Source organism: Aquarana catesbeiana, linkage group LG08 (genome assembly GCF_042186555.1).
Source record: "Aquarana catesbeiana isolate 2022-GZ linkage group LG08, ASM4218655v1, whole genome shotgun sequence".
Taxonomy (NCBI): Eukaryota; Metazoa; Chordata; class Amphibia; order Anura; family Ranidae; genus Aquarana; species Aquarana catesbeiana.
In genome coordinates, this window is record NC_133331.1 from 285,002,128 (window position 1) to 285,027,018 (window position 24,891).

Consider the following 24,891-nt stretch of genomic DNA (forward strand, 5'->3'; position numbering starts at 1 on the left):
TACATGATATAAAGTTGGACATTGTCAAGGCTGCCTGATACTAACCAACAACATGGCCGCCTCCAAGGCAGCGACAACTTTTCCTCCTTACCTGGTGTTCTGTGAAAACAGCCAACTCGCCCTGTACCGTACTGTATACGCTGCCATTGTTGTGTGAAAGCAGGCAACTCATCGAAATCTCCAATTATTGCTGCTGGAGAGTCACCGGAAGTGATGTGGTTGGAGATTTTGGCAAGTTGGAGTTTTCGTGCAGAACACCGGACGTGACGTGTTTGGAAATTTTGGCGAGTTGGAGTTTTCGGCAGAACACCGGAAATTACGTGGTTGGAGATTGTGGCAAGTTGGAGTTTTCGGCAGAGCACCAGAAGTGACGTGGTTGGAGATTTTGGCGAGTTGGAGTTTTCGGCAGAACACCGGAAGTGACATGGTTGGAGATTTTGGCAAGTTGGAGTTTTCGGCAGAACACCTGGAAGTGACGTGGTTGGAGATTTTGGCGAGTTGGAGTTTTCAGCAGAACACCGGAAGTGATGTGGTTGGAGATTTTGGCAAGTTGGAGTTTTCGGCAGAACACCGGAAGTGACATGGTTGGAGATTTTGGAGAGTTGGAGTTTTTCCACAGAACTTTGGAAGTGGGGGAGCACAGGGTGGAAGTGTTCCTGTGTCCCCATTATGGAGATTCACCCCCTCTATTTGTCCTGTTTACCGTTATCACCAAAAGCGAAAGAAAAGCCCAAATTTTGTGTTGTAATAAGAACAGGGATAGAGGGGGAATCATCCAATGGGGACACAGATGGCAAAAAATAAATAAAAAAAAACTTACAGAAGTTATAATCCTCCCTTACTCCATCCAAAATGCAAAAATTGTTTTTCCTTTAAATCTCCTTGAATTTCATGTTTCAAAAATGTGTAGGTAAAATAACAGAAGATCTACAACAAGTCCGAAGGTAACATACTGAACGACTGCAGTTATAATGTTCGCCACAAGGTGGTGATGTCCTATACAAAGGCTGGAACGCAAACACAGGAAGTGATGTAAGGGATGAAAAGGAAGTGATGTCAGGTATAAAAAGGAAGTTACGGATTGAGACGAGAATTGGGGGAAGTAGAGAGAAGACATTGCTGGAACTGGTAGCAGAGGAGGTAATGAGATATTATTTTATATTTACACCCAGTAACCCCCCGTCATGTCCGTCCTCTTCCTCCATAGTCACTGTGATGTCTTTTTATTGGGCACAGGAGGGACAAGGATAATCACAGTAATCACATGTTTGTAGACACAAAGGAGATAGAACTGGTGACCGGTGGTGAGGAGACTAAATACAATTATCAGAGATAAAAATCTAATATGATGTTTGATGCATGCGGCGCACAATGTTACCACGAGTCGGGGGTGTGGTGCGGGTGTGAATGGAAAATACACAGTTCAGGGGATAAAGGATGGAGGAATTTGTCTCTATTGCTCATCCGCAGCTTGGGGGGGGGTTCTGAAATTCCAATATTGGAGGTTTGTGTGTTTTCTCTTCACCAGGTTGGAGAAATTTCATGCTATAGATGTCCCGAAATATTCTCAAAGTGTCACCATTCCCCTACCTGTGTCTAAGTTGGGCAGCTGGACTGACTTCCGCATATTTAAACGAACTAAACACTCAAAATTCCCCATTACAAGTCCCATAAAGTATCTCAGATTGCTAAAATTCTTTAAATAAGTTTGTTCACCAGGATAAGTCTAGCAGGCTATGCCACCACTGTGCCCACCAAAGCTGGCACCATCTTGACTCAATTTCAGAACTCCACTTCCTCGTTGTTAGGAACCTCTTGCTGCCGATGTCACTACTAAGTCCTACTGGATGAATCCAACCCATGTATCACATAACTAGTCACCATGGTGTTGGTGACTTAAGACACATGGTACAACACTTCTCCATGGAAGAGTTGGAGAGCTGGGAACTAGCAAGAGCTCCTGCCAGGATGTGGAATGAAGAACTGATGTCACCCAGGCACAGCAAACAACAAATCCTGGAACTTGACGGAAGCCAGAAATTTTACAGCGATTGAGCATGTGCCACTTGCCGACCTGACGCAATAGAATATGTTCCCCTAAATTGCTAATTTCCTATGGTTCCTATGTAAGATTGTCCCATTTTAAAGCCTGTCTATAATCGGTGAGTTTGGTTTTGCTTTAACAGCGGTACCTCCAGACCCACTCAACCTAACCTATCAGAGATTGGCTCACCAGATATATATTCAGGACTTCAATAGTAACTCTGGGATAACCCCAATGGACCACCAGCAGTGGTAAATTATCATTGTAGTACAAAGCTTTGAGGTCCTACGCTCGACAAGACTTAGCTTGGACAGTTTGGTACAGCCATCCCACACCAGATAAAAGTAGAAAAGCAGACATGGCACAGGTGCAGCCAACCTATGAATAAACATCCATGACTTTCAGGTGTATTTTCAGTGTGAGACCCTCTCATAGGTTGGGTAAGGACTTCCTGTTGGCACTCTGTTAATGTTAAGATGTCTCCAGTTTCAGGGATATCTCTAGGTGACTGAAACCATATGACGTGTTCCTGTGATTATGATCACCATTATTGGCATGATAGGGATGATACAGCTGTGAGAAGAACAGATGGGGGGGGGGAGGGGTAGAACAGTTTGGAAATATTATTTCTCCCGGTAAAGTCCAGATAATTATCAGTTCATTATCCCTCTACAGAGAGGAGTGCCATCTACAGATCACATGACCACATCAATGAAGATGAACAAGGACTGGGATCACATGATCAAGAGATTATTAAACCTCACCCTGGAGATCATCTGTGTGCTGATTGGAGAGGTGAGGAGGATTCTGGGAGGTCACATGACATCACTCTTATCTCTAATAATAAATAACAGACCTGAACAGAGAGATGAGGAGGATTCTGGGAGGGTCATACAACATCATTGATAGCCTTTTAATACAGACTTTTTCCCCTATGAAGCCTGGAGACCAATTGATTCCTCCACCTCCTGACCTGCCACCTGAGAAAAAACATAAGAAGAAGATTCTAGAAGTCACCAACAAGATCTTTGGGCTACTGACGGGAGAGGTAAGCACTGCTGGGAATTCTGGGACATTATCCAGTAATAGACAAGGGATGTGTCTGGATGGTGACTGTATCATTGTGTGTGTCAGGTTCCTATAAGGTGTCAGGATGTCGCTGTGTATTTCTCCAAGGAGGAGTGGGAGTATATAGAAGGACACAAGGATCTCTACAAGGATGTCATGGTGGAGAATCAGCCACCCCTCACATCACCGGGTAAGAGGAGACTTTATTGTAAAGGAGAGAGCAGGACGGAGGGTCCACCTAGATCCCCCATCATCTGATAAACATATAGAAACATTGTATTCAGTCCGTGTGTGTGTTTCCTACAGATGGATCCAGTAATGGGAACCCACCAAAGAGATGTTCCCATCCTCTGTATTCCCAGGATTCCACACAGGAAGATCACATCATCTCCCTTACGGTTAAAGAAGAGATAAAAGAGGAGGAGGAGCATGAGTTTGATGTAATGGAGGAGTTTTCAGAAGGACACAGAGACACCTTTAAGGAGGTCATGATGGAGCCATTCAGTGATACAAACCCACCAGAGAGATGTCCCCATTCTCTGTATTCCCGGGATTCCATACAGGAAGCTCATGAGATCCCTCACCATGATCAGGTATAAGGTGACAAAACTATAGAGCACAAAAGTAACTCCAAAGTGAGTGACAGAATTTTTTTAGGAAGTCTGTTTTTTAATAATGTTCTTTTTTTTTAATCATTTTATGGGTCAAGGCTGAAGAACAGATTGAAGTGAAAACTGATTTTAAAAAGATAGTAGAGACACATGTAGGAGCTGAAAAGATATCTGGAGAAGAGGACATTATGGAGGTGACATTAAAAGAGGAGTTATCTTTTCTACATATCAACACAGGTAATCAATTGCAAAAATGCAAAAACGATTCGCATTCAGGCTAATTAAACACGATGGAGACTCAGTACACCTTCCCCTCATTAGGCAACATGAGACCCCATAGTGAGATGAAGGTAGGTCCATCTCATAACAATGTGGTATGGTATGTGGACACCTTGGCCCCGTGTGCCGTGCTTGGTTTTGTTGAGTTGTACACTTTTTCTGTTGGCTATTCTCCAGCGCCCTTTGACATTTGTTGACTATTAGACAAACTACTACACCACCATACAGTATATGGTCCTTGACTGCACGCAATTAAAAACAAGAATGTACCCATTGGAGAGTGCAAAGTTTTATATATCAGTTATGAAACTGAAACTGAAAGTGATTTGATATGTGTATAGCTACTGTATCTAATATGACAATGATGTTATTCTGGGTATGGCTGGGCCATCTGTTGTCACTACCCAACCAGTGAAGCAGAATTACCTAGTAGGATGTTTCTGGTTGTTTTAATCACAGTTATATGATAGTTTTATTCGAAATGTGCAAAGAGAGATCACACAAACACTTGTAGGTATAACGTTTAATTGAGTAATGACAGATCCAGATAACAAATGTAATAATTAGAGATGCACCAATATTTCAGCCACCGAAAAATTATCAGCCGAAAATAGGGTTATCTGCGTTTTGCCGATAGAAAAAAAAGGTAGCCAATAATGGAATGCTGCATCCCATTGACTTCAATGCCAATCCGTTTCCCATTGACTTCAATTCAAAATCACCCCCTATTGACTTCTTTTCAAAATCGCATTCCATTGACTTCAATGCAAAAACTCCCCCTATTGACTTCAATGCAAAATCGCATTCCCATTGACTTCTTTGCAAAATTGCGTCCTCTTGACTTCAATGCAAAAATGTCCCCTATTGGCTTCAATGCAAAATCCTGTCCCATTGACTTCAATGCAAAAATGTCCCCTTTTGATTTTACTGCAAAATCCTGTCCCATTGACTTCAATGTAAAAACACCAGCCACATTAATTACAATTAAAATCTTTTTTTTTTTTAAACTGTCCATTTCGGCTTTGGTTTTCGGCCAAGTGCATCCAGAGTTTTTGGTTTCGGCACCGGAATTTTCATTTCGACGCACCACTAGTGGTAGTAATATTAAAAAATGTAACAAGAATATATAACTATATAGATGCCTTTTTTCGCAAAGGAGCCCCGCTGCCTCTACCGCGTTTCGGCACAGATGATCAAAATCAGGCACGTGCATTTAAGCAGCCCTGAGACGAGACTGACTATTCCAAGTTTTGGCTGTAGTATATAGGGTAGCATTTGGTCAATTACAACATCTGAATAGCAGTATTATCTTTTAAAGAGTTTGCCCACCCTGGTCAGTTTACAATGACATGCCTATAGCATTAGGTCATCTAAGGTAACCAGGCTTAAATTCATTCTTAGATATTGTAAGCCAATAATACTAAGGAAATATGAAATTTCTCCATCAATGGTAGAGGGTCATAAATGAAAGATTTCATCTCCTGGATAAGACTTTGGGCCTGCAGTGTTTTATGGGGGTTATTTCTGCCCCAGAGTGAATGTGCATTACAGTTCCTGGGAAAATAGTCACATCAAAGCACCACAAGACGTACTGCAGAGCTAATGATCATTACATCTGCTTGTTGCCCATCGCCAAGGGATGTATGGGCACATTGTAACCTAATGGTGACCTGGGTCAAGCAACTTGCCCACAGAATGAGGACAACATCTGCTGAAGGATGTCAGGGAGCATGGCAGAAATGAGGATAGGATGAAGGACACTTAAGGGGGTTGTGATGGCACTGGAGTGAGGGATGGGGATGTAGGAGTGCCTTAGTACTTGTGAGGGTCTTGTGAATTATAAAAAGGACTGAGCAGATTAGCTTAATCAAAAAACATTTATTTCAAACAGATGGATGTAATTCCCAGATGACCTCGGAGGGACTTCTTTTTTTATTTCCAAAGCATGATGCAGAAGATAACAGCAATGCCCAATGTTCTCCAGGGGCAAACCCCTCTGTTCAAAATATACCTCTTGGTGTGGTTAGATCAACTGATTTTTCTAATCCTGAGGAACTTTCTGATAAGTCGCAAACTATTCTGCCAATTATACCCCGAAGATCTAACCTTACAGAAGGACCACTAGATCCATCTGGCTCTGAGGAACCCTCTTGTGATGGATCACAAACATTTATCCCAATGATGTCTTCAAGATCTCACATTACACAGAGATCTCTAGGTCCATCTGGTCCCGAGGAACCCTCTTGTGTTGAATCGCAAACATTTACCTCAATAATGCCTTCAAGATCTCACGTTACACAGAGACCCTTAATTCAATCTGGTCCTGAGGAACCCTCTTGTACTCCATCACAAACGTTTACCTCAATGATGTCTTCAAGATCTCACGTAACACAGAGACCCCTAGGTCCATCTGGTCCTGAGGAACCTTACTGTGATCCATCACAAACGTTTACCTCAATTATGTCTTCAAGATCTCACATTACACAGAGGCCCCTAATTCCATCTGGTCCTAAGGAACCCTTTTCTGATACATCACAAACGTTCACCTCAATGATGTCTTCAAGATCTCATGCTACACAGAGACACCTACGCCCACCTGGTCTTGAAGAACCCTTTTGTGATCCATCACAAACATTCACCTCAATTATGTCTTCAAAATCTCATGTTTCACAGAGATCCTTAATTCCATCTGGTCCTGAGGAACACTCTTGTGATGCATCACAAATGTTTACCTCAATGATGTCTTCTAGATCTCACATTACACACAGACCCTTAATTTCATTTGGTCCTGGGGAACCCTCTTGTGATCCATCACAAATGTTTACCTCAATTATGTCCTCAGGATCTCACATTATACAAAGAACCCCAAGTCCATCTGATCCTGAGGAACCCTCTCCTAATACATCCCATACTGTCAGACAAGGAGGAGAGATGATATTTCAATGTTCAGAATATAATAAGTGTTTTAGAGAAAGAGACGACCTTCTTTTACATCAGTGCGTCCACACCAGTGAGCATCCTTTTCCATGTCTGGAAGGTGATAAATGTTTTAAGTGGAAGTCCGACCAGGGCTTTTCATGTACAGAGTGCGGGATAGCATTCAAACACGGTTCAGAACTTGTCAAACATTTCAGGAGCCACGCAAAGGAGAGGCCCTTCCTGTGCTTGGAATGCGGTAAGTGTTTCAAACAAAACACCCATCTACAGAGACATATCAAGGTCCACACGGGCGAGACTCCATTCTCATGTTCAGAGTGCGGCAAAGGATTTGCCGTGAAAGGGGCGCTCGTCTCCCACCAGTGGATGCACACCGGTGAAAAGTTATTTGTGTGTAAGGAGTGCGGGAAAGGCTTTACCCGCAAAGACAAGTATATCTTACATCAGATGACTCACACGGGTGAAATGCCGTATGTCTGTGCACATTGCGGGAGAGGTTTCACAGAAAAAAATAAGCTAAACAGACACCAGCTGACACATACAGGTGAGCGTCCCTTTTCCTGTACGGAATGCGGCAAGAGCTTCGCGCAGAGGTTCGGTCTCGATCGGCATCGCAGGCTTCACATGGACGTTAGCGAATTTTAATATTAAAAGTCTGGTTAGTGGTCTAGGATCAGAACTTTATAGACTTTGAATAAATAGTGTGTAATGAGGTCCTTTGGTGAGCTGGGTGCTCAAGATGATTCAAAACAAACAGAGAACTGGTTAAATGCCAGAGAGATCACACCAGCGAAGAACACTATTTGAGTTTTGAATGCAACGTATGGTTTGTTGCCAAAAAAAAAAGAGTATTTGAAACTCTGCAGTAGTGAGAGGCCGTCTCGCTTTTCGATGTGCGGGAAATGGTTCATTTAGAAAAGCAATACAACATTGGAGAAGGACTCCTTATTTTTATATTGTTGTTCCTGAACACCTTGATTCAACCTTTGGCAGTACATCGAAAGTGATATTTTGGCTATAAATGAAATCCAAGGGACTGAGTCACCCACTAGCATCTTAAATATCTTAGAGTCTTCAGTGGAGAGGGTGTCTTCTCCATTGGTGTTTTTAATCCTGTTATTTTTCTCTTTTTTTTTTAGCTCTTTTTTCCCCAACAACCTTGGAGTTTTTCCACATTTTCAACCCACTATAGGGTACTCGACTATTCTCCCACCTACATTGGGGTGTTCCCATGTTTTTCTACACCCAGCTTGGAGTGCTTCTATGCATTTCTGATCCTGAGGACCCTCTTGTGATGAATCACAAACATTTACCTCAATAATGCCTTCAAGATCTCACGTTACACAGAGACCCTTAATTCCATCTGGTCCTGAGGAACCCTCTTGTAATCCATCACAAACGTTTAGCTCAAGGTGCCGACCTTGTGGTGCCCACACATTTTTCAAGCCTTGGGATGTTCATAGGGAGCTCAGGAGCAAAGGTTTCACCATCGAAGTCCACCATATGGACTATGTCTTTCCCACCAAATTTTTTTGTTTTTCAAACCACCTTAAGGTGCTCCCATGTTTTTTTCACCTACCTTGAGGTGCTTCTACATTTTCTTTCTACCCACTTTGGAGTGCTTTTAAGTTTTTTCAAGCCCCCTGGGATAAACTCATTTTTTTCCCTCCACCTTAAGGTGCTCCCACTTTTTTTTATTCTCCCTGGGCTTTCTAACATGCTTTTTCCAACCATCTTTGGGTGCTCACATGGTTTTCTCACCTTGGAATGGCCTTCAAGAGCTCAAGAGCAAAGGTCTCACCACGGAAGTCCCTAAGAGATACAAAGTAACCATTATGTGGATTGATCTTTTACTCAGTGCACCCCTCAAACTAAATAAGAGGAAGAGAGGACCTTTCCCGAAAGATCTATTAATCTAAGAAGTAGAGGAGATTTAAGAGGACTTGGGGAGGATGACAAGCTTCAAAGGGGGCAATTTTTCCAAACAAAATTGTGGACAGTTTATTCTGCTTTTTATAAATGGAAATCTTTTTTGCAATCAATTTTACAATATATTTTTTTTTAAATAAATATAATCAAAAACAATCACCTTGGTGTATATATTCTTAGCAACGAGTGTAGAATGCGTGAATGTATAAAAACGTGAGGCAGCCATATTTGTTCAGCAGATCTGCTTTAACGAATGGAAAAATCAAAATACGGTACAGCAAACAGAATGTTACCACAACCATCATTTCTTAGATTTCAATTAGCACTTGCTGCAGTTAATAGAGGTTTGTCTGGATAATGTCTAGTAAGAATCAAGCGGTCATCAATAAATTATATTTAATAGAATAATATTATATGTAATAATATAATAAAATAAAATATAATTATTTTATAATACTACATAGTAATAATAAAAAAATGTTGATAAAAAATATTTTTACGGTTAAGGATACTTCAAATTGTATTAAAAAATTCTAATTTTGCTAATTAGCTTTTCATTGATTAAAGCTGAAGGTTAATCTGCTTATATTTTGCCACCCCACAAAGGGAGGAGTTATGCAAATATCAAAATTCTTTGATGGGAGGGTGTCAATTTAGAGGAGACCACCCTAGGTAATGCCTACATAGGATGCTGAGCCTCCATGACTGAAAGAACTGAAATCCAATGAACGAAAGAGGTTGACCAGGGACAGCCAGTCTGTGCAAGAAAAGGGCTTGATTATAATGGACATTCTCCAGTCTAATGAGGCGGGCTCTATCTGACTTGCTGCAGCTTATTATGCATACTGTGAGAAGCTCACAGTGTGCAGTGAAATCAGAGTAAGCCATTTCATTCCAAGAGAGGAGCCGATACAACTGTGCAAGACTGAAGGGTAGGCTGGAGGTCAGACCACCCCCTAGCTTTAATTTTAATGAGGCTGCCCATCTAGCTAAAGCGCCAGTTTGAAGTAACACAATAAAAGGGGCAAGTTTTTCTTTTATTACACGGGGTCAGCAGGGTCGGGACAAGGGGTGGGCAGGAGGGGAGACTGCCCCGGAGCGCTGTTGTATCATGTGAGGTGCAGAGGCACCGCAGGGAGATTGGGGGAGGGGATTTGTGTTAAGAGGGGGAATGGGGGAAGAGGATTTGTGCTAGGAGGAGGGATTTGGGGGGTTTGTGCTAGAAAAGGTAATATGGTAATGGGGGGGTTTGTGCTAGGAGAGGAAATTTTTGGGGGGGTTGTGCTAGGTTGGGGGAGAGAAGTTTGGAGTGGGGTGGGGGGGGAGAATTTGTGCTCAGAGGGGATATTTGAGAGGTAGAGGATTTGTGCTAGGAAGGGGGATTTGTTTTTGGGGGGGGGGGATGGGGGTTGCAATTGTGCTGGGAGCTGCCACATAATGCTCATACATCTTGACGGAGGCGCAGTTTGGCATGTTCGCCCAGGGCTGTTGATGACCTTGTCCCGGCACTGGACACCCTGATGTTGGATAAAAAGACCTTGGTCACAATCAGTGTTTTCCGAATCGCCCCAATTGAGTTCAGTAGGGTTGAGGTTGGAACTTCATGTAGGGCACTCAATTTCCTCCACACCAATCTAGTCAAGCCATGTCTTTATGGAACCGGTTTGTACACAGGGGCACAGTCATGCTGGACCGGAAGAGAACCTCACCCAATTTGTTACATAGATGGACGAGCACATTTGTCCAAAATTGTCTTGGTATGTATGTAGCATTACACTAGGCCCCTTCACTGGAAACGCCTGAAGTTCATGATTGGTAGGGGTGTCCACATACACTCACCGGCAACTTTATTAGGTACACCTGTTCAGTTGCACAACACAAATTGCTAATCAGCCAATCACATGGCAGCAACTAAATGCATTTAGGCATCTAGACGTGGTGAAGGCGACTTGCTGAAGTTCAGACTGAGCATCAGAATGGGGGAAGAAAGGAGATTTACCGTATTTATCGGCATATAAAATGCACTTTTTTCCCCCTGAAAATCAGGGGAAAATTGTGGGTGTGTGTTATAGGCCGATCCCCCCCGATTTTGTGTCATCGAAGCGATCGCAGCAATTGCCGACATACACAGCCGTGGGTAGATTCAAATATGGTGCAGAGACTGCAGGGATACTTCAGAGCCAAGATACACACTGTGAGCGGCGCCGAAAAAAGCCGAGAACACTCGGGTATGTATATCTCAGCTCCGACGAAGCCCTGCAGTCTCGGCGCCATATTTGAATCTACCCATGGCTGGACTGGGGCAAAGCTGCACGGGCAAACCTGCACTAACAAAGCTGCACTGGGGCAAAGCTTCACTGACACTGAAAAGGCTGCAGATGGACAGATAAGGCTGCATTGATAGGCATTTTAATGTAAGTTTTTTTCCTTAAACTTCCCTCCTAAACTTGGGGTGCGTGTTATACGCCGGCGTGTGTTATACGCCGATAAATAGGGTAAGTGACTTTGAACGTGGCATTGCTGTTGTTGCCAGACGGGCTAGTCTGAGTATTTCAAAAACTGCTGATCTACTGGGATTTTCACACACAACCATCTCTCGGGTTTACAGAAAATGGTCAGAAAAAGAGAAAATATCCAGTGAGCGGCAGTTGTGTGGAGGAAAATGCCTTGTTGATGTCAGAGGAGAATGGGGCAGACTGGTTCCAGATGATAGAAAGGCAACAGTAACTCAAATAACTTTTCGTTACAATCAAGGTATGCAGAATACCATCTCTAAACCCACAACACATTGAACCTTGATGTGGAAACTGAGGAAACAATTTGCAGGAAACTGAGGCTACAATTTGCCCAGGCGCACCAAAATTAGACAATAGAAGATTGGAAAAACGTTGCCTGGTCTGATGAGTCTCGATTTCAGCCGTGACATTCAGATGGTGGGGTCAGAATTTTGCATAAACAACATGAAAGCATAGATCCATCCTGCCTTGTATCAATGGTTCAGGCTGGTGGTGGTGGTGTAATGGTGTGGGGGATATTTTCTTGGCACACTTTGGGCCCCTTACTACCAATTGAGCATCGTTTAAATGCCACGGCCTACCTGAGTATTGTTGCTGACCATGTCCATCCCTTTATGACTACAGTTACATAGTTAGTCAGGTTAAAAAAAAGACACAAGTCCATCTAGTTCAACCATAAAAAATAATACAATCCCATATACCCAATCCTATACCCACAGTTGATCCAGTGGAAGGTGAAAAACACCAAAGCAAAGCACAATCCAATTTGCTACAGCAGGAGAGGCAATCGAATTTTCCCTGGATCAACTTTACCTATAAATGTCAATATCCAGTTATATTATGTACATTTAGGAAAGAATCCAGGCTTTTTTTTAAAGCAATCTACTAAGCTATCCAGAACCATCTCTGGAGGGAGCCTATTCCACATTTTCACAGCTCTTACTGTGAAGAAACCTTTCTGTATTTGGAGATCTTTTTTCCTCTAGACGTAGAGAGTGGCCCCTTGTCCTCTGTGATGACCATAAAGTGAATAACTCAACACCAAGTTCACTACATGGACCACTTATGTATTTGTACATGTTGATCATATCCCCCCTTATTCTCCTCTTCTCAAGAGGGTATAGATACAGATACATCTTCTGATGGCTCCTTCCAGCAGGATAATGCACCATGTCTATGGTTGCCACCTCATCCCTTTAAACTCGAACTCATATTAATTACACAGGTTCTGTGGCTGATTAAGGTGGTAAATAAACTCACTTGGTGCCTTATCTGCATTTAATTAGCCTCGGAACCTGTGTAATTCAAAGGTGTTCGGGTTTAAAGGGATGAGGTGGCAACTCTAACCATGTCACAAAGCTCAAATCATCCCACCACTGGTTTCTTGAACATGACAATGAGGTCACTGTACTCCAATGGCCTCCACACTCACCAGATCTCAATCCAATAAAGCACCTTCGGGATGTGGTGGAAGTAGGGTTGCCACCTCATCCCTTTAAAACCGGACACCTATTAATCACACAGGTTCTGTGGCTCATTAAGGTGGTAATTAAATTCAGTGCCTTATCTGCATTAAATTAGCCTCAGAATCTGTGTAATTAACATGTGTTCAGTTTTAAAAGGAATGAGGTGGCAACCCTAGGTGGAACGAGCGATTGGCATCATTGATGTGCAGCCGACAAATCTGCAGCAACTGTGTGATGCTATCATGTCACTATGGACCAAAATCTCTGAGGGACGTTTCCAACACCTTGTTGAATCTATGCCACCAATAATTAGGGCAGTTCTAAAGGCAAAAGGGGGTCCAACTCGGTACTAGCAAGGTGGACCTAATAAAGTGGCCGGTGAGTGTACGGTATGTCTGGCCATATGACGATGGTTGCAGGTCCAAATTTCTCCACAAGATGGCGATCTCACTTATGCCAGATAAAACGCAAACGCGGAATGCGATGGAACGCAAAAACAAAAATAGATGGGACGCACAGACAGGAAGTGAAATTAGATACAGACAAGGAGTTCCAGGTGAGAGGTGAGTCGGGAGGGAGTAGAGGGGAGACATTGCTGGAACTGGCAGCAGAGGAGGTAATAAGATATTATTTTTTTATATTCACACCCAGTAACCCCCCGTCATGTCCGTCCTCATCCTCTATAGTCTCTGCGATGTCTGCTGTCTCCAGCAGAAGCGGATACACCTACAATATATGAATTTCTATTATTCCTCTCTATAGCTGCTAATACCCATACAGAGAACACTCTACTATTCCAAAAAAGGACATCTTCCTTTCCTGATCTAAACATTTGTTCCAAATTAGGAACTCTTGACAGTACTGAGAGCCAGACATCAAGCTTTTTGAGAAGGAAGCCGCCAATGACGCCCTTTGTATTTCTACCATGAGAGGTTTACAATAATAATAACTTCTGCTGTAGGGCATTAGCCTTTGGGAAGGTATCCAACGTCCGTGGTCGGAGAACGATGGCACTCTCCAATAAACCTTTTGTCAGCATGGCCTCTGTGGGCGGGGAGGGGGTGGGCAGGGTCTCCTCAGGCACGGAGGGGGTGGGTAGTAGTGTGCCGGATGCGGGGGCAGGAGGGGACTTACCTGTGGCCTTTCGAGGGTCCTTTGGGTTCTTGTTTTCTGGCGGCTTCCTCCCGCTGCTGGAAGATGACGTACCCTGGATCAGGGCTCCAGCATAGGTTCGGGTTCTCTGGGGGCAATCTCTGAAGACGTGCTTTGCCAATCCGCAGAGGTTGCAGGCTTTGGACCTCGGACAGTCCTTGGTCTGCAACCCGAAAGAACCTGCAAACAAGCTCTGTGCAATCCTTACCTACGTGTCAAGGATGGCCACATCTGTTACAGTTGTGGGGCATGCCGAAGTAGTAGAGGATTCCTGCGGAGTTGCCTAGGGAGAAGCACGACTGCAGGTGCTGGAGGTCCCCCGAAGAGTCTCTCCTTAGCCTGCAAAACACAGCCCACTTACCTATCCAGAAGCCGTTGGCATCGAGGATTCAGACCGGGTCCTTTGCCACAATGCAGAACCTCTGAGGGTAAGTGGCTATGTCCTTTCCTTGGGTATGGGGGTTCCTCATGGCCACCATCACCCGCCTTTCATCCCGTTGTATGGGACAGTTTGCAACAAAGTTACAGAAAGGGGATTCCGGGCCACAAGTCTTCACCATCTCCCAATATCGTCTGCAGACCTGAAAGGATACAAAAGTGATAAAGGATATACCTTTTGTGAAGGTCTGCACGGACAGCCTCTCCGCTTTGCTGAACCCCTGCTCCAAGATCATCTTCTTTCCAAAAATCTCCGGGGTCATGTCGGGGACTCTTCCGTCCACCTCCTTCAGCTACAGCACGACTGTCTGCTTCATCCATGGCTCCAGGAATGGGAACCTGTCTGCAGGCAGGTATGGCTTGGCTGGTCTCGGCAGGCTGGAGCCGGCCGGGGCAGGAGTGGTGGTTGAGGCGGCGACATGCTCAGGGGCTTCAGACAAAGTGTCTGGAGCAGGGTTCTTCTTCATCGTCTTGTTGGTCTTGTTGCTCATCCCCATCGTAGAGGAGTTGGATGTCGCTTCAGGAGTTCTTAGGCGGCTTCCTTCTGGTTCTTCGACGTCTTCACTCTTTCGCAGCCTTTACAAAGGCTCTAGAGCGTCTACTGCCCGAAGGTAGTAACGCAGAGTGTGTGGGGGGGGGGGAATCTTGCAAACTCGTTCCCTGTGGGGGATAAGCCTCTGCCGCAGCAAGTAGGTGAAGCTGAATTGAATCAATGATCCTACAAGGCCGAGCAGAGGGTACCCCACAAGGACCAAATGGCTTGGATAGATGCAAGTGGTTTTCAACATCCTAGCTGTGAAGCAGAGACACCCCTAAAGGCTATAGTCAATACTACACTTGATCGTAGCCAAAAGGCTGAGAAGCGATCATTATACCTATACACATACCTATTACCAGTCTTACAGTTCAGATGACTTTTCTTTTATTATCCACCTGCAGAGGGGAGCGCCCTGTAAAAATCACATGATTAAAGATGGACAAGAGTCACCTGACTGAGAGGATATTGGACCTCACCCTGGAGATTGTCTACCTGGTGACGGGAGAGGTGAGGAGGATTCTGTGAGGTCACATGACATCACTCTTATCTCTATTATTAAAACACAGACCTGACCGGTGTCCTTACAAAATACGCAACTCAGCAGAATATCGAACCACGTCACTTCATGCAGTCAGGCAGTGGCATCACTGGGGGGGGCGGGGGTTGCGGTCCGCACCCTGTTGACACCCGCTACAGGGGTGACACCATCCCGAGGGTGATGCGGCCGTGCCTGCCATGTGTTCTCTTCCTCCTCTCTGTGTATCACTCCTGCTAGGGTTGTCACCTCATCCTTTTAAACCCGAACACATATGAATTACACAGGTTCTGAGGCTAATTCAATGCAGATAAGGCACTGGGTATGCTTAATTACCACCTTAATCAGCCACAGAACCTGTGTAATTAATATGTGTTCGGGTTTAAAGGAACGAGGTGGCAACCCTAGCTGCTGCCCAAGCCTGTCATGGTCTGCTCTCCACCCGGGCGGCGTGGCTGCATACTGTCCTCTCCTCTCCAGCTGCCGCCCGGGTGTTCTATGTACCAGAGCTTGTGCGGTAACGAGCGGGGGTGGGGGTGCCGGCTTGCAATGAGGGGGATGTCCTCCGCTGCCCGAGGTGAGGTGTCGTGACGGGAAGGGGGCTTGCTGATGAGGTTGGTTTTTGCTACTGGACACAGCTAGGTTATATGTAGGGGGTGGTTTGTTCTGGGGGGGTGGTTTGTTCTGGGGGGGTGGTTTGTCTGGAGGGGGGTGGTTTGTACTAATGGCCGGGGGGGTGGTTTGTCCTGGGGAGTCTGTACTAATGGAGGGGGTTTATACTTAGTGGGGGGTCTGCACTGACAGAGGGGGGTCTGTTCTGAGGGGCGACTATAGTTGGTGGAGGGGGGGTGACACCATATTTTACTGCACCAGATGACACCAACCCTAGTGACGCCACTGCAGTCAGGTAAAGGAACAAGTTGTCGCCGCCTCGGAGGCGGCCATTTTGTTGGTTAGTGTTGGAGCGGAGTAACAATCTCCGCTCATAATACCGTGCACCGGACTGCATTTGGTTGCCGCTCTTGTGTCAAAACACGTATTCCTCATCATGTGAAATTTCTTTATAGAAATCTGCAATTAATCATGTTTTAGATAAACCGGAAGTGACGTGGTTTGATATTCTGCTGAGTTGCCTATTTTGGCAGAACACCTGTCCCGAGGTGTGGAAGATTCTGGGAGGTCACATGACATCACTTTTATCTCTATTAATAAAACACAGACCTAACTGGAGAGGTGAGGAGGATTCTGGGAAGGTACATTATAACAATTGATTATGCCTTTTTTTATATAGAATTATGAAATGGTGAGGAAGACATCAGGGGAGCAATGGACACCTACAAGCCTTTCTTATGTACCATCTGCAATTACAGAATCTCCCCCTCCTCTTTCTTTGGAAACTGGGGGTATTAGCTTAAAAAAGATTCTAGAAGTCGCCAAAAAGATGATTGATCTGCTGACAGGAGAGGTGAGCGGTGCTGGGAATTCTGGGACATTATTCAGTAACAGACAAGGGATGTGTCTGGATGGTGACTGTATCATTTTGTGTGTCAGGTTCCTATAAGGTGTCAGGATGTCACTGTCTATTTCTCCATGGAGGAGTGGGAGTATTTAGAAGGACACAAGGATCTCTACAAGGACGTCATGATGGAGAATCAGCCGCCCCTCACATCACCGGGTAAGAGGAGACTTTATTGTAAAGGAGAGAGCAGTACGGAGGGTCCACCTACATCCCCCATCATCTGATAAACACATAGAAACAATGTATTCAGTCAGTGTGTGTGTTTCCTACAGATGGATCCAGTAATGGGAACCCACCAGAGAGATGTCCCCGTCCTCTGTATTCCCGGGATTTCACACAGGAAGATCACACCATCCCTCACCATCATCAGGTAAACTGGTTATATTGTTCTACATAGTCTGTTTTTTCAAAGTTCTTGTTTGTAGGATAATACTTTTCATGACTTTTTGTGGTTTTAGGGTGAAGAGCTAAAAGATATGAAAGTCAAGATTAAACAAGAAGAACAAGAGATCTTTGTGAGGGATGATCAGCAGTCTTCAGAGGAAGTTGGGATAATGGTGAAAATTAAAGAGGAGGAATCTTCTGTTGATGGCAGCACAGGTCAGTAATAAACACTAAAAATGAAAACATTCACATTTTCTAAATTCCTTAATCAAGATTAAGGGAAGCACATTTATTAAAAGTGACTTCAACTTGGCTAAATACTAAATACAATTTTGTGACAGAATCGTTTCCCACTTTAATGGAACTTGAGTACATTGGGTTCAATGTGTTCTACCAAAGACAGAGAAGTACCTATTGCTATCCGTGGGAACATCATCACCTAATGTGTTGAACAAAAGAGGCGGATATTTTATACCATAGGAAAGAACTATCCTTGATCCTTAATATCACGTCATGTTCTCAACAAATGAGGAGGAGATACTGTACACCATATGAAAGGTCCATCTCCATTCCTCAATATAACGTCATGTTCCCAACAAATGAGGAGATACTGTACATCATATGAAAGGTCCATCTTCATTCCTCAATATAACGTCAAGTTCCCAACAAATGAGGAGGAGATACTGTACACCAAATGAAAGGTCCATCTCCATTCTTCAATATAATGTCATGTTCTCAACAAATGAGGTGGAGAAACTGTACACCATATAAAAGGTCCATCTCCATTCTTCAATATAATGTCATGTTCCCAACAAATGAGAAGGAGATGCTGTACACCATATGAAAGGTCCATCTCCATTCCTCAATATAATGTCATGTTCCCAATAAATGATGAGGAGATACTGTACACCATATAAAAGGTCCATCTCCATTCCTCAATATAACGTCATGTTCCCAACAAATGAGGAGGAGATACTGTACACCATATGAAAGGTCCATCTCCATTCCTCAATATAATGTCATGTTCCCAACAAATGAGGAGGAGATACTGTACACCATATGAAAGGTCCATCTCCATTCCTAAATATGATGTCATGTTCCCAACAAATGAGGAGGAGATACAGGACACTTTAATAAAGGTCCATTTCCATTCCTTGATTTAACAATGTTATCACTGTATATATGTACACCGTTAGTAGTTGGTTGTTTTGTATTTTCTTTTTTCGATTTATGTTCTAATGCGAGGTTTGTACCCAATTCCATATGAAAGTATTGACTATTTGACAAATGTTCATGAAGCCTTAAGCAAATTAATGTACTTCTGGCATTTATAAATTCATTTTTCCAACAGATGAACATGATGCCTGGAATGCCTCAGTGGGAGATCTTTATTCATCTACAGAATGTACTGCAGAAGATAATGACATCCCACAATATTCAAACAGTATTCCCACTGCTGAACATTTGCATTTCTCGCTTTACCATGGTGATAGATCTACAGATCTAGGTGATCCAGAGGAATCTTCTGATTTATCACATATTGTTGCTCCTAATATTGATCTACAATTTTACAGTCCAGACAGATCATCAGCTCTACATAATCCAGAGGGATCCTCTTTGGATAAACCACATACATCTGGACATGGAGTCAGCAAGGCATTTCCATGTCCTAAGTCCAAAAAAAGTTCCAAAAAGAAGTCAGATCTTTTTGTATGTGAGAGAGCACCCGCAGGGTCCGGGGGACATTTGTTTCCATGTCCTGAGTGCGGGAAATGCTTTAAATGGAGATCACACCTTGCTAGGCATCAAGGGTACCATGCTGGAGTGCGACCATATCCCTGCACAGAGTGCTCTAGATGTTTTCCATCGAAGTCCCACCTAACCTTGCATCAGAGGTCACACACAGGGGAGCGTCCGTATTTATGTTCGGAGTGCGGAAAGTCTTTCATATCGACTTCCGATCTTGCCAAGCATCATAGACACCACACAGGAGTGCGGCCCTACTCCTGTACAGAGTGCGAGAAATCTTTCACATCTGGATCCGATCTCGTCAAGCACCAGAGGCTTCACACCGGCGTGCGGCCCTACACCTGTTCAGAGTGCGGGATAGCATTCAAAGACAATTCCGATCTCGTCAAGCATCTGAGAAACCACACCGGCGAGAGGCCTTATTTGTGCTCGGAGTGTGGCCAGTGTTTTAAAAGGACCACGCACCTGCAGAGGCATCTTCGGGTGCACACGGGGGAGACTCCGTTTTCCTGCTCAGAGTGCGGGAAAGGTTTTGCCGTGAAGGGTTCCCTCGTCAGACACCAGCAAATCCACACTGGGGAAAAGTTATTCAGGTGTACAGAGTGCAATAAGGGCTTTACGCAAAAGAGCGGGCTCGTCATCCACCAGCGGACCCACACCGGTGAAATGCCCTTTAAGTGTACGGACTGCGAGAAAGGTTTCACGCGGAAAGACAAGCTTGTCAAACACCAAAGAACCCACACGGGCGAGCGCCCGTTTCCGTGTCCGGAGTGCGGCAAATGCTTCACCCAGAAATTCTGCCTCGTACGTCACCTCAAGATTCACAGAGATGACCACTTGTTGGATTATTCAGCATATGACCCATCTTTGCAGATTACATCTGAATTTCATATACAGCAGAGGTTAGATGCTTGAGACCTTTTCATGGAAGGGGGGTAGGACATCATCTACAGCAAAACTGGACTTCGTTATACAAAGAAGAGGTTGTGCCAGAGTGTATGATTTCCACAAAAAGGAGGCCTCCTTAACAATCCATGCTGAAGAAAAGCTGTTTGTTCTGCTGAACGTCTGACACACCAGTAAAACATGGGAAAAAACAAACAATACCCACGCTCAAAGAAAAACTTTACTTCTTGTGACCGGTGCTCTGGCTGGAGTGTCTCCACACTCACATGGCAAACTCAAGCTGGCCACTCCACGTCATCCATAGAAGTGCAAATCTTTATTGGCTACATGTAAAACACAACTGTATGTGGCTAACGCGTTACAGCGTCTCATAGCACAATGCCAAAATGCGTTAGCATGATAAAGTTGTGTTTAACATTTAGCCAAGAAAGATTTGCATTTCTGTGGATGACACCGAGTGGCCGGCTTAAGTTTACCACAAGTTTGACACACCAGTATGGTCGAGCTCTGGGACCTCTTTTTCTATTCCAGAGCTACTTAAAACCCATTTAGACCAAGATCCAATCTCTTTCCACACCAAAGACCCAGCACTGGCCAACAGCACTTTTTCATTGTCCAAATGGGCTATATGCCTCTCGGAAAGGAAAAACACAATGACCTTTTGGAGCATGCATCTTCACTGGTGAAGAGTTCAGATTGTGGAAAAGGTGCTGAAAAAGGCAAAAAATAGTTAATTTTCACTATTTAAGGGCGGAGTGTGGATATATTTTATTCTTTTTACACATCTGTCATGCAAACAAAATTAAAGATACAAACATTTTCAATACACAACTATTCTATGGTCAGAACAACCCTTGTATAGACACTTATAGTGACCATAGTGTCCAAAGATGTCACCACTGAGATGATAAAACGGTTTAGCGATTAATCTCCCACCATTTTCTACTCCTTTGGGTAGATGGACACTTTATAACATCATACTCCAAGGACAGCGAGACATGAGGAGAAGAGGACCCTTTCTGAAAGAGCTCAACTAGATGTAGAAGGACACAGTTGAGCTTCGTGTGATCCAGAAGGGGACATTAGTCAACAGTTGGAGAGTCCATTACACAACATATAAAAGTTTTTTTTTAACATTTTATATACATGCAAATACTATGAGCTTAATATAATAATCTCACAACTGCCAATGCTTTGTCTATGTGTATAGCGTACTATATGACCAAACGTTTGTAGGGCCATGACCATCACACCTATATGACATCCCATTCCAAAACCATGGGTATTAAAATGAAGTTTTCCCCTTTGCAGCTACAACATCCTACACTTTTCGGGGAAGGCTTTCCACAAGATGTTAGGGGGTGTGTGCCCATTCAGCCAACAGGGCATTTTCCAGGTCAGGTACTGATGTTGTAGAGAGGAAGAGAAGACATTGCTTCTCCTAATTCACCCAAGAAGGTTCAGTGCAGGCTACTCAAGTTTCGTTCCACCAAACTTGACAAACCATGTCTTTATGGTGCCAGGGAAAAGTGAAGGGCCTTCCCCAAACTGTTGTCACAAGGTTGGAAGCGCACAATGGTCCAAAAATGTCTTTGGTTGCTGTCATTTTTGCAGAAGCCCTCACTAGAAATACCTGAAATCTCAGTAATTTGCAGGGGGTGCCCATCAATCTTTGGCCATATGCTGTATATTAATATTAACGTATAACTGAAGGCAAAACTTTTTTAAAATTTTCGGTAGAATGGAGAGGGATTAAAACCCCTGTCAGGTTTTCATTGCTGTTATGGAGATCCATCCTAGTTATTTCTCCTATTTACTGTTCTCACCGAAAGTGAAAGAAAATCCCAAAGTTTTGCGTGGTCACCAGCCCAAGAATAGAGGTGAAATCTTCCAATGTGGACCCTAGTTCTGGTGACAACCAAGAATTGCCTCACTTTGGATGGATTTCTACTTCTTGTAGTGGCAATGGGGCAGGAAGTATAGGGAAATCTAAATGGGACACCGATCTAAAAAGCTTTTGCTTTCATTTTAACTTTAAGCTTACATGAGGACACACATATGAGAATGGTCATTTTTCACGTTTTTTTATGGTGGTTAAGACTTATTATCTTTCCTTCCTGGTGAGTCAGTGCCCTGGAACATGCATACTCATACGGGGTTCCCCAACAAACTCAAAAATAGGGAAGAAAGATGATGACTCTGGGAATGCACCCCAAAAAGCATGTTTGCACTGTCAGATCCTACATGTTTCCCTACCAGGCACCTTTGAAATAAAGTCAGTTAATCTTTCAATGAGTCTATTTTCTATCCTGACAAAGCTACCAACTGCCTCTTCAGAAGTAGTGATATAGTGACCTTCACAAAGGTTTAGCCAAAAAAGTGGATGGTGTCTCTGGCCCAAGTCTGTAGGACCTTGATATGGATTTCCAAGTATCTAGATATGTGGACACCCAAGGATCTAGGTATGTGGATTCTTGAGGATTTAGATAAGTGGATTCCCAAGGATCTACATAAGTGTATATAAGAGTTAGAGGATGGGGTAGCCGTCATGTCCTCCATGTTTTCACTCCTCTTTGGGTGCCAAGCAAGGGTCACATGAGAAGCCTACCCCAGGGTGGGTTCTTTGGGCTACGCCAGGTGTTGAACGGGGTCACTAACCCTTGCATGTGGGTTAACACTTCGCCCGAAGCCAAGCTCACCAATGCCCGAGACTGGGCGGGAGCCGTGGTCATGTGAAGAGTCAAACATTAAGGCGGCCTCCTAACTCAGAGATGAGCCACATGTGTGCAGTGCCCAAAATACAGTGTTCCTCCATAAGCTGCTTCGTCCCATGTTCTACACGGTTGTACTGATGTATGTGGAAAAGTCCTGGAAGTCGCACATCTCTGCAAATCCCCGTAAGAAGGTGTATGACAGCCTCAGCCTGGGCTTCAACCAAGCCACACCCCATCACGTTTCACTCACAAGAGTGAAACGTGTTGAGGGCATAGCTTGGTTGGAGCCCAGGCTGATGCTGTCATACACCTTCTTATGGGGTTTTGCAGAGATGTGCGACTTCCAGGACTTTTCCCTTTTCCATTAGATGTCCAGAGCTGGGACAAGCTCTGTACTTGTCTGTTCCAAGCGGTTGCTACATAAGAGGACCTGGTGGAGCCTTAAAGCGGCACCTGTAAATTTAGTTTGTGTACTGATGTATATGTTGCATTCGAAGGGACAGGCTGAGCCTCTGCCCACTCCACCTGTCAGCGTACCTCTGTTACTTCACTCTCAGTAACAGAATGGGTGCCCGCCGAGCACACAGCGTGGACCTCATGCGTGCTCTCACTTAACTCTTCTCGTACATAGTGGCCAGGTCATAGATCTCTGTAACGCTAGTCCATTCCTGGAGACCTGCAGAGATGGCAGCTAGGGAGGAAGTCAAGGTATCGACCCGCTCATTACCAGAGAACCTGTCACCTAACCAGGTACCATGCCAACAACTAGTTGCTGCTTTTGCTTGTTATTGCGCATGGCAACTACCTCTTCCTTCTTGTCTTGTTGAATGAATCTCTGTCGTAGTGATGTTACACATATCGCATTTTGTTGTTGTGGACCCAGGTTCCTTAATACGCTAAGACCTCACATGTGCCCCTTGAGAAGTAACTTCAGAGCAGGCTTTGAGCAGTTGACTAAAGTTTTGCTGTAAACTTGGTACAGCATGTATGACATGGAATAACGTCCTTTTCCTAACTAAACCTAAATGTGCCTGCCCCAAGTTACCTGCACAGGTGAAGTCCATGCTTGGCAATGCTCAAACAAAGAAGTCCATGTTCTTGGGCTCTTACAACGAATCGTCCTTCCGGAGTGTACCACAGGTCCCAGCAAGTCTCTAGTTGCGTTATATGTTCCACATGTGCGCCTCCAAGTGCGTTCTGGAATCCCCTTAGGAACCCCGACCTCTTCCCTTTTATAGAAACACTGGAGGGAGGCTGGACCCCAGCAAAAGCCCGAAAATCGACCAGGGAAAGGCAGTAAAACATTAACCCTTACCTGCTGACCTGGGCAGCTGGGTGCTAACTACAAATACACTAAGCTACCTGCCTACATGGATTGCTGAGGATCTCAATAAGCATTCAAACAATCCTTTACAGTAGAAGACAACAAACTCTAAATCTGAAGATGTTAGAAGTATATCTTAATTCAAAATTTTTTGAATAGAGTAGAGAAGTGTAAAACTCTTGTCAGGTTTTTTGTCATCTGTGTTATATTGGGGAGATTACCCTTCACTTCCTGTCCTGTAGACGTAAAGGGAAGTGAAAGGAAATTTTTCCAAAGTGAGGGAAATTGTAGACACTTGTCACCCGAAAAAATGTCCCCTTTGGAAGATTTCACTTGTTCTGGTGGTAACTTAAAATTGTGGATAGACAGTGGTCAGCAGAACAAATTGAAAGAGTAATGCCCTGTACACACGGTCGGACTTTGTTCGGACATTCCGACAACAAAATCCTAGGATTTTTTCCGTCGGATGTTGGCTCAAACTTGTCTTGCATACACACGGTCACACAAAGTTGTCGGAAAATCCGATCAATCTGAACGCGGTGACTTAAAACACGTACGTCGGGACTATAAACAAGGCAGTGGCCAATAGCTTTCATCTCTTTATTTATTCTGAGCATGCGTGGCACTTTGTCTGTCGGATTTGTGTACACACGATCGGAATTTCCGACAACGGATTTTGTTGTCGGAAAATTTTACAGCCTGCTCTCAAACTTTGTGTATCGGAAAATCCGAAGGAAAATGTGTGATGGAGCCCACACACGGTCAGAATTTCCGACAACAAG

General features: G+C 44.1%; 2 protein-coding genes and 1 pseudogene across 4 annotated transcripts; 2 read left to right on the forward strand and 1 right to left on the reverse strand.

The window, feature by feature from the left end:
* Window positions 1-84: 84 nt before the first annotated feature.
* Window positions 85-9,550, forward strand: LOC141106550 (uncharacterized). The gene is made up of 7 exons (XM_073597402.1): window positions 85-1,140; window positions 2,720-2,839; window positions 2,985-3,092; window positions 3,179-3,302; window positions 3,419-3,705; window positions 3,822-3,960; window positions 5,894-9,550. The coding sequence occupies exons 1-7, from the start codon at window positions 1,054-1,056 to the stop codon at window positions 7,582-7,584; spliced, it is 2,556 nt and encodes an 851-aa protein (XP_073453503.1). The 5' UTR covers window positions 85-1,053; the 3' UTR covers window positions 7,585-9,550.
* Window positions 9,551-13,205: 3,655 nt separating this feature from the next.
* On the forward strand, window positions 13,206-22,363 carry LOC141106551 (uncharacterized). 3 transcript variants are annotated; one of them, XM_073597405.1, is made up of 7 exons: window positions 13,211-13,413; window positions 15,380-15,485; window positions 16,805-16,978; window positions 17,065-17,188; window positions 17,305-17,402; window positions 17,491-17,632; window positions 18,768-22,363. In XM_073597405.1, exons 2-7 carry the CDS (start codon window positions 15,414-15,416, stop codon window positions 20,078-20,080), a joined length of 1,923 nt encoding a protein of 640 aa, XP_073453506.1. In that variant the 5' UTR covers window positions 13,211-13,413; window positions 15,380-15,413; the 3' UTR covers window positions 20,081-22,363. The 3 variants fall into 3 exon arrangements, with proteins under 3 accessions (XP_073453504.1, XP_073453506.1, XP_073453505.1); XM_073597404.1 differs by having other exon boundaries at window positions 13,397-13,466; XM_073597403.1 differs by lacking the exon at window positions 15,380-15,485 and having other exon boundaries at window positions 13,206-13,466.
* LOC141105436 (uncharacterized) lies at window positions 13,785-14,937 on the reverse strand (annotated as a pseudogene).
* Window positions 22,364-24,891: the final 2,528 nt, after the last annotated feature.

Coding starts and splice junctions, on each gene's coding strand:
- LOC141106550 (XM_073597402.1), top strand. CDS start 1,054: ATGTCAGGTATAAAAAGGAAGTTACGGATTGAGACGAGAATTGGGGGA. Junction 1,141..2,719: donor TGGAACTGGTAGCAGAGGAG/GTAATGAGATAT, acceptor ATCCCTCTACAG/AGAGGAGTGCCATCTACAGA. Junction 3,093..3,178: donor TTGGGCTACTGACGGGAGAG/GTAAGCACTGCT, acceptor TGTGTGTGTCAG/GTTCCTATAAGGTGTCAGGA.
- LOC141106551 (XM_073597403.1), top strand. CDS start 13,242: ATGTCTGGCCATATGACGATGGTTGCAGGTCCAAATTTCTCCACAAGA. Junction 13,467..16,804: donor TGGAACTGGCAGCAGAGGAG/GTAATAAGATAT, acceptor TTTTTTATATAG/AATTATGAAATGGTGAGGAA. Junction 17,633..18,767: donor TTCTGTTGATGGCAGCACAG/GTCAGTAATAAA, acceptor TTTTTCCAACAG/ATGAACATGATGCCTGGAAT.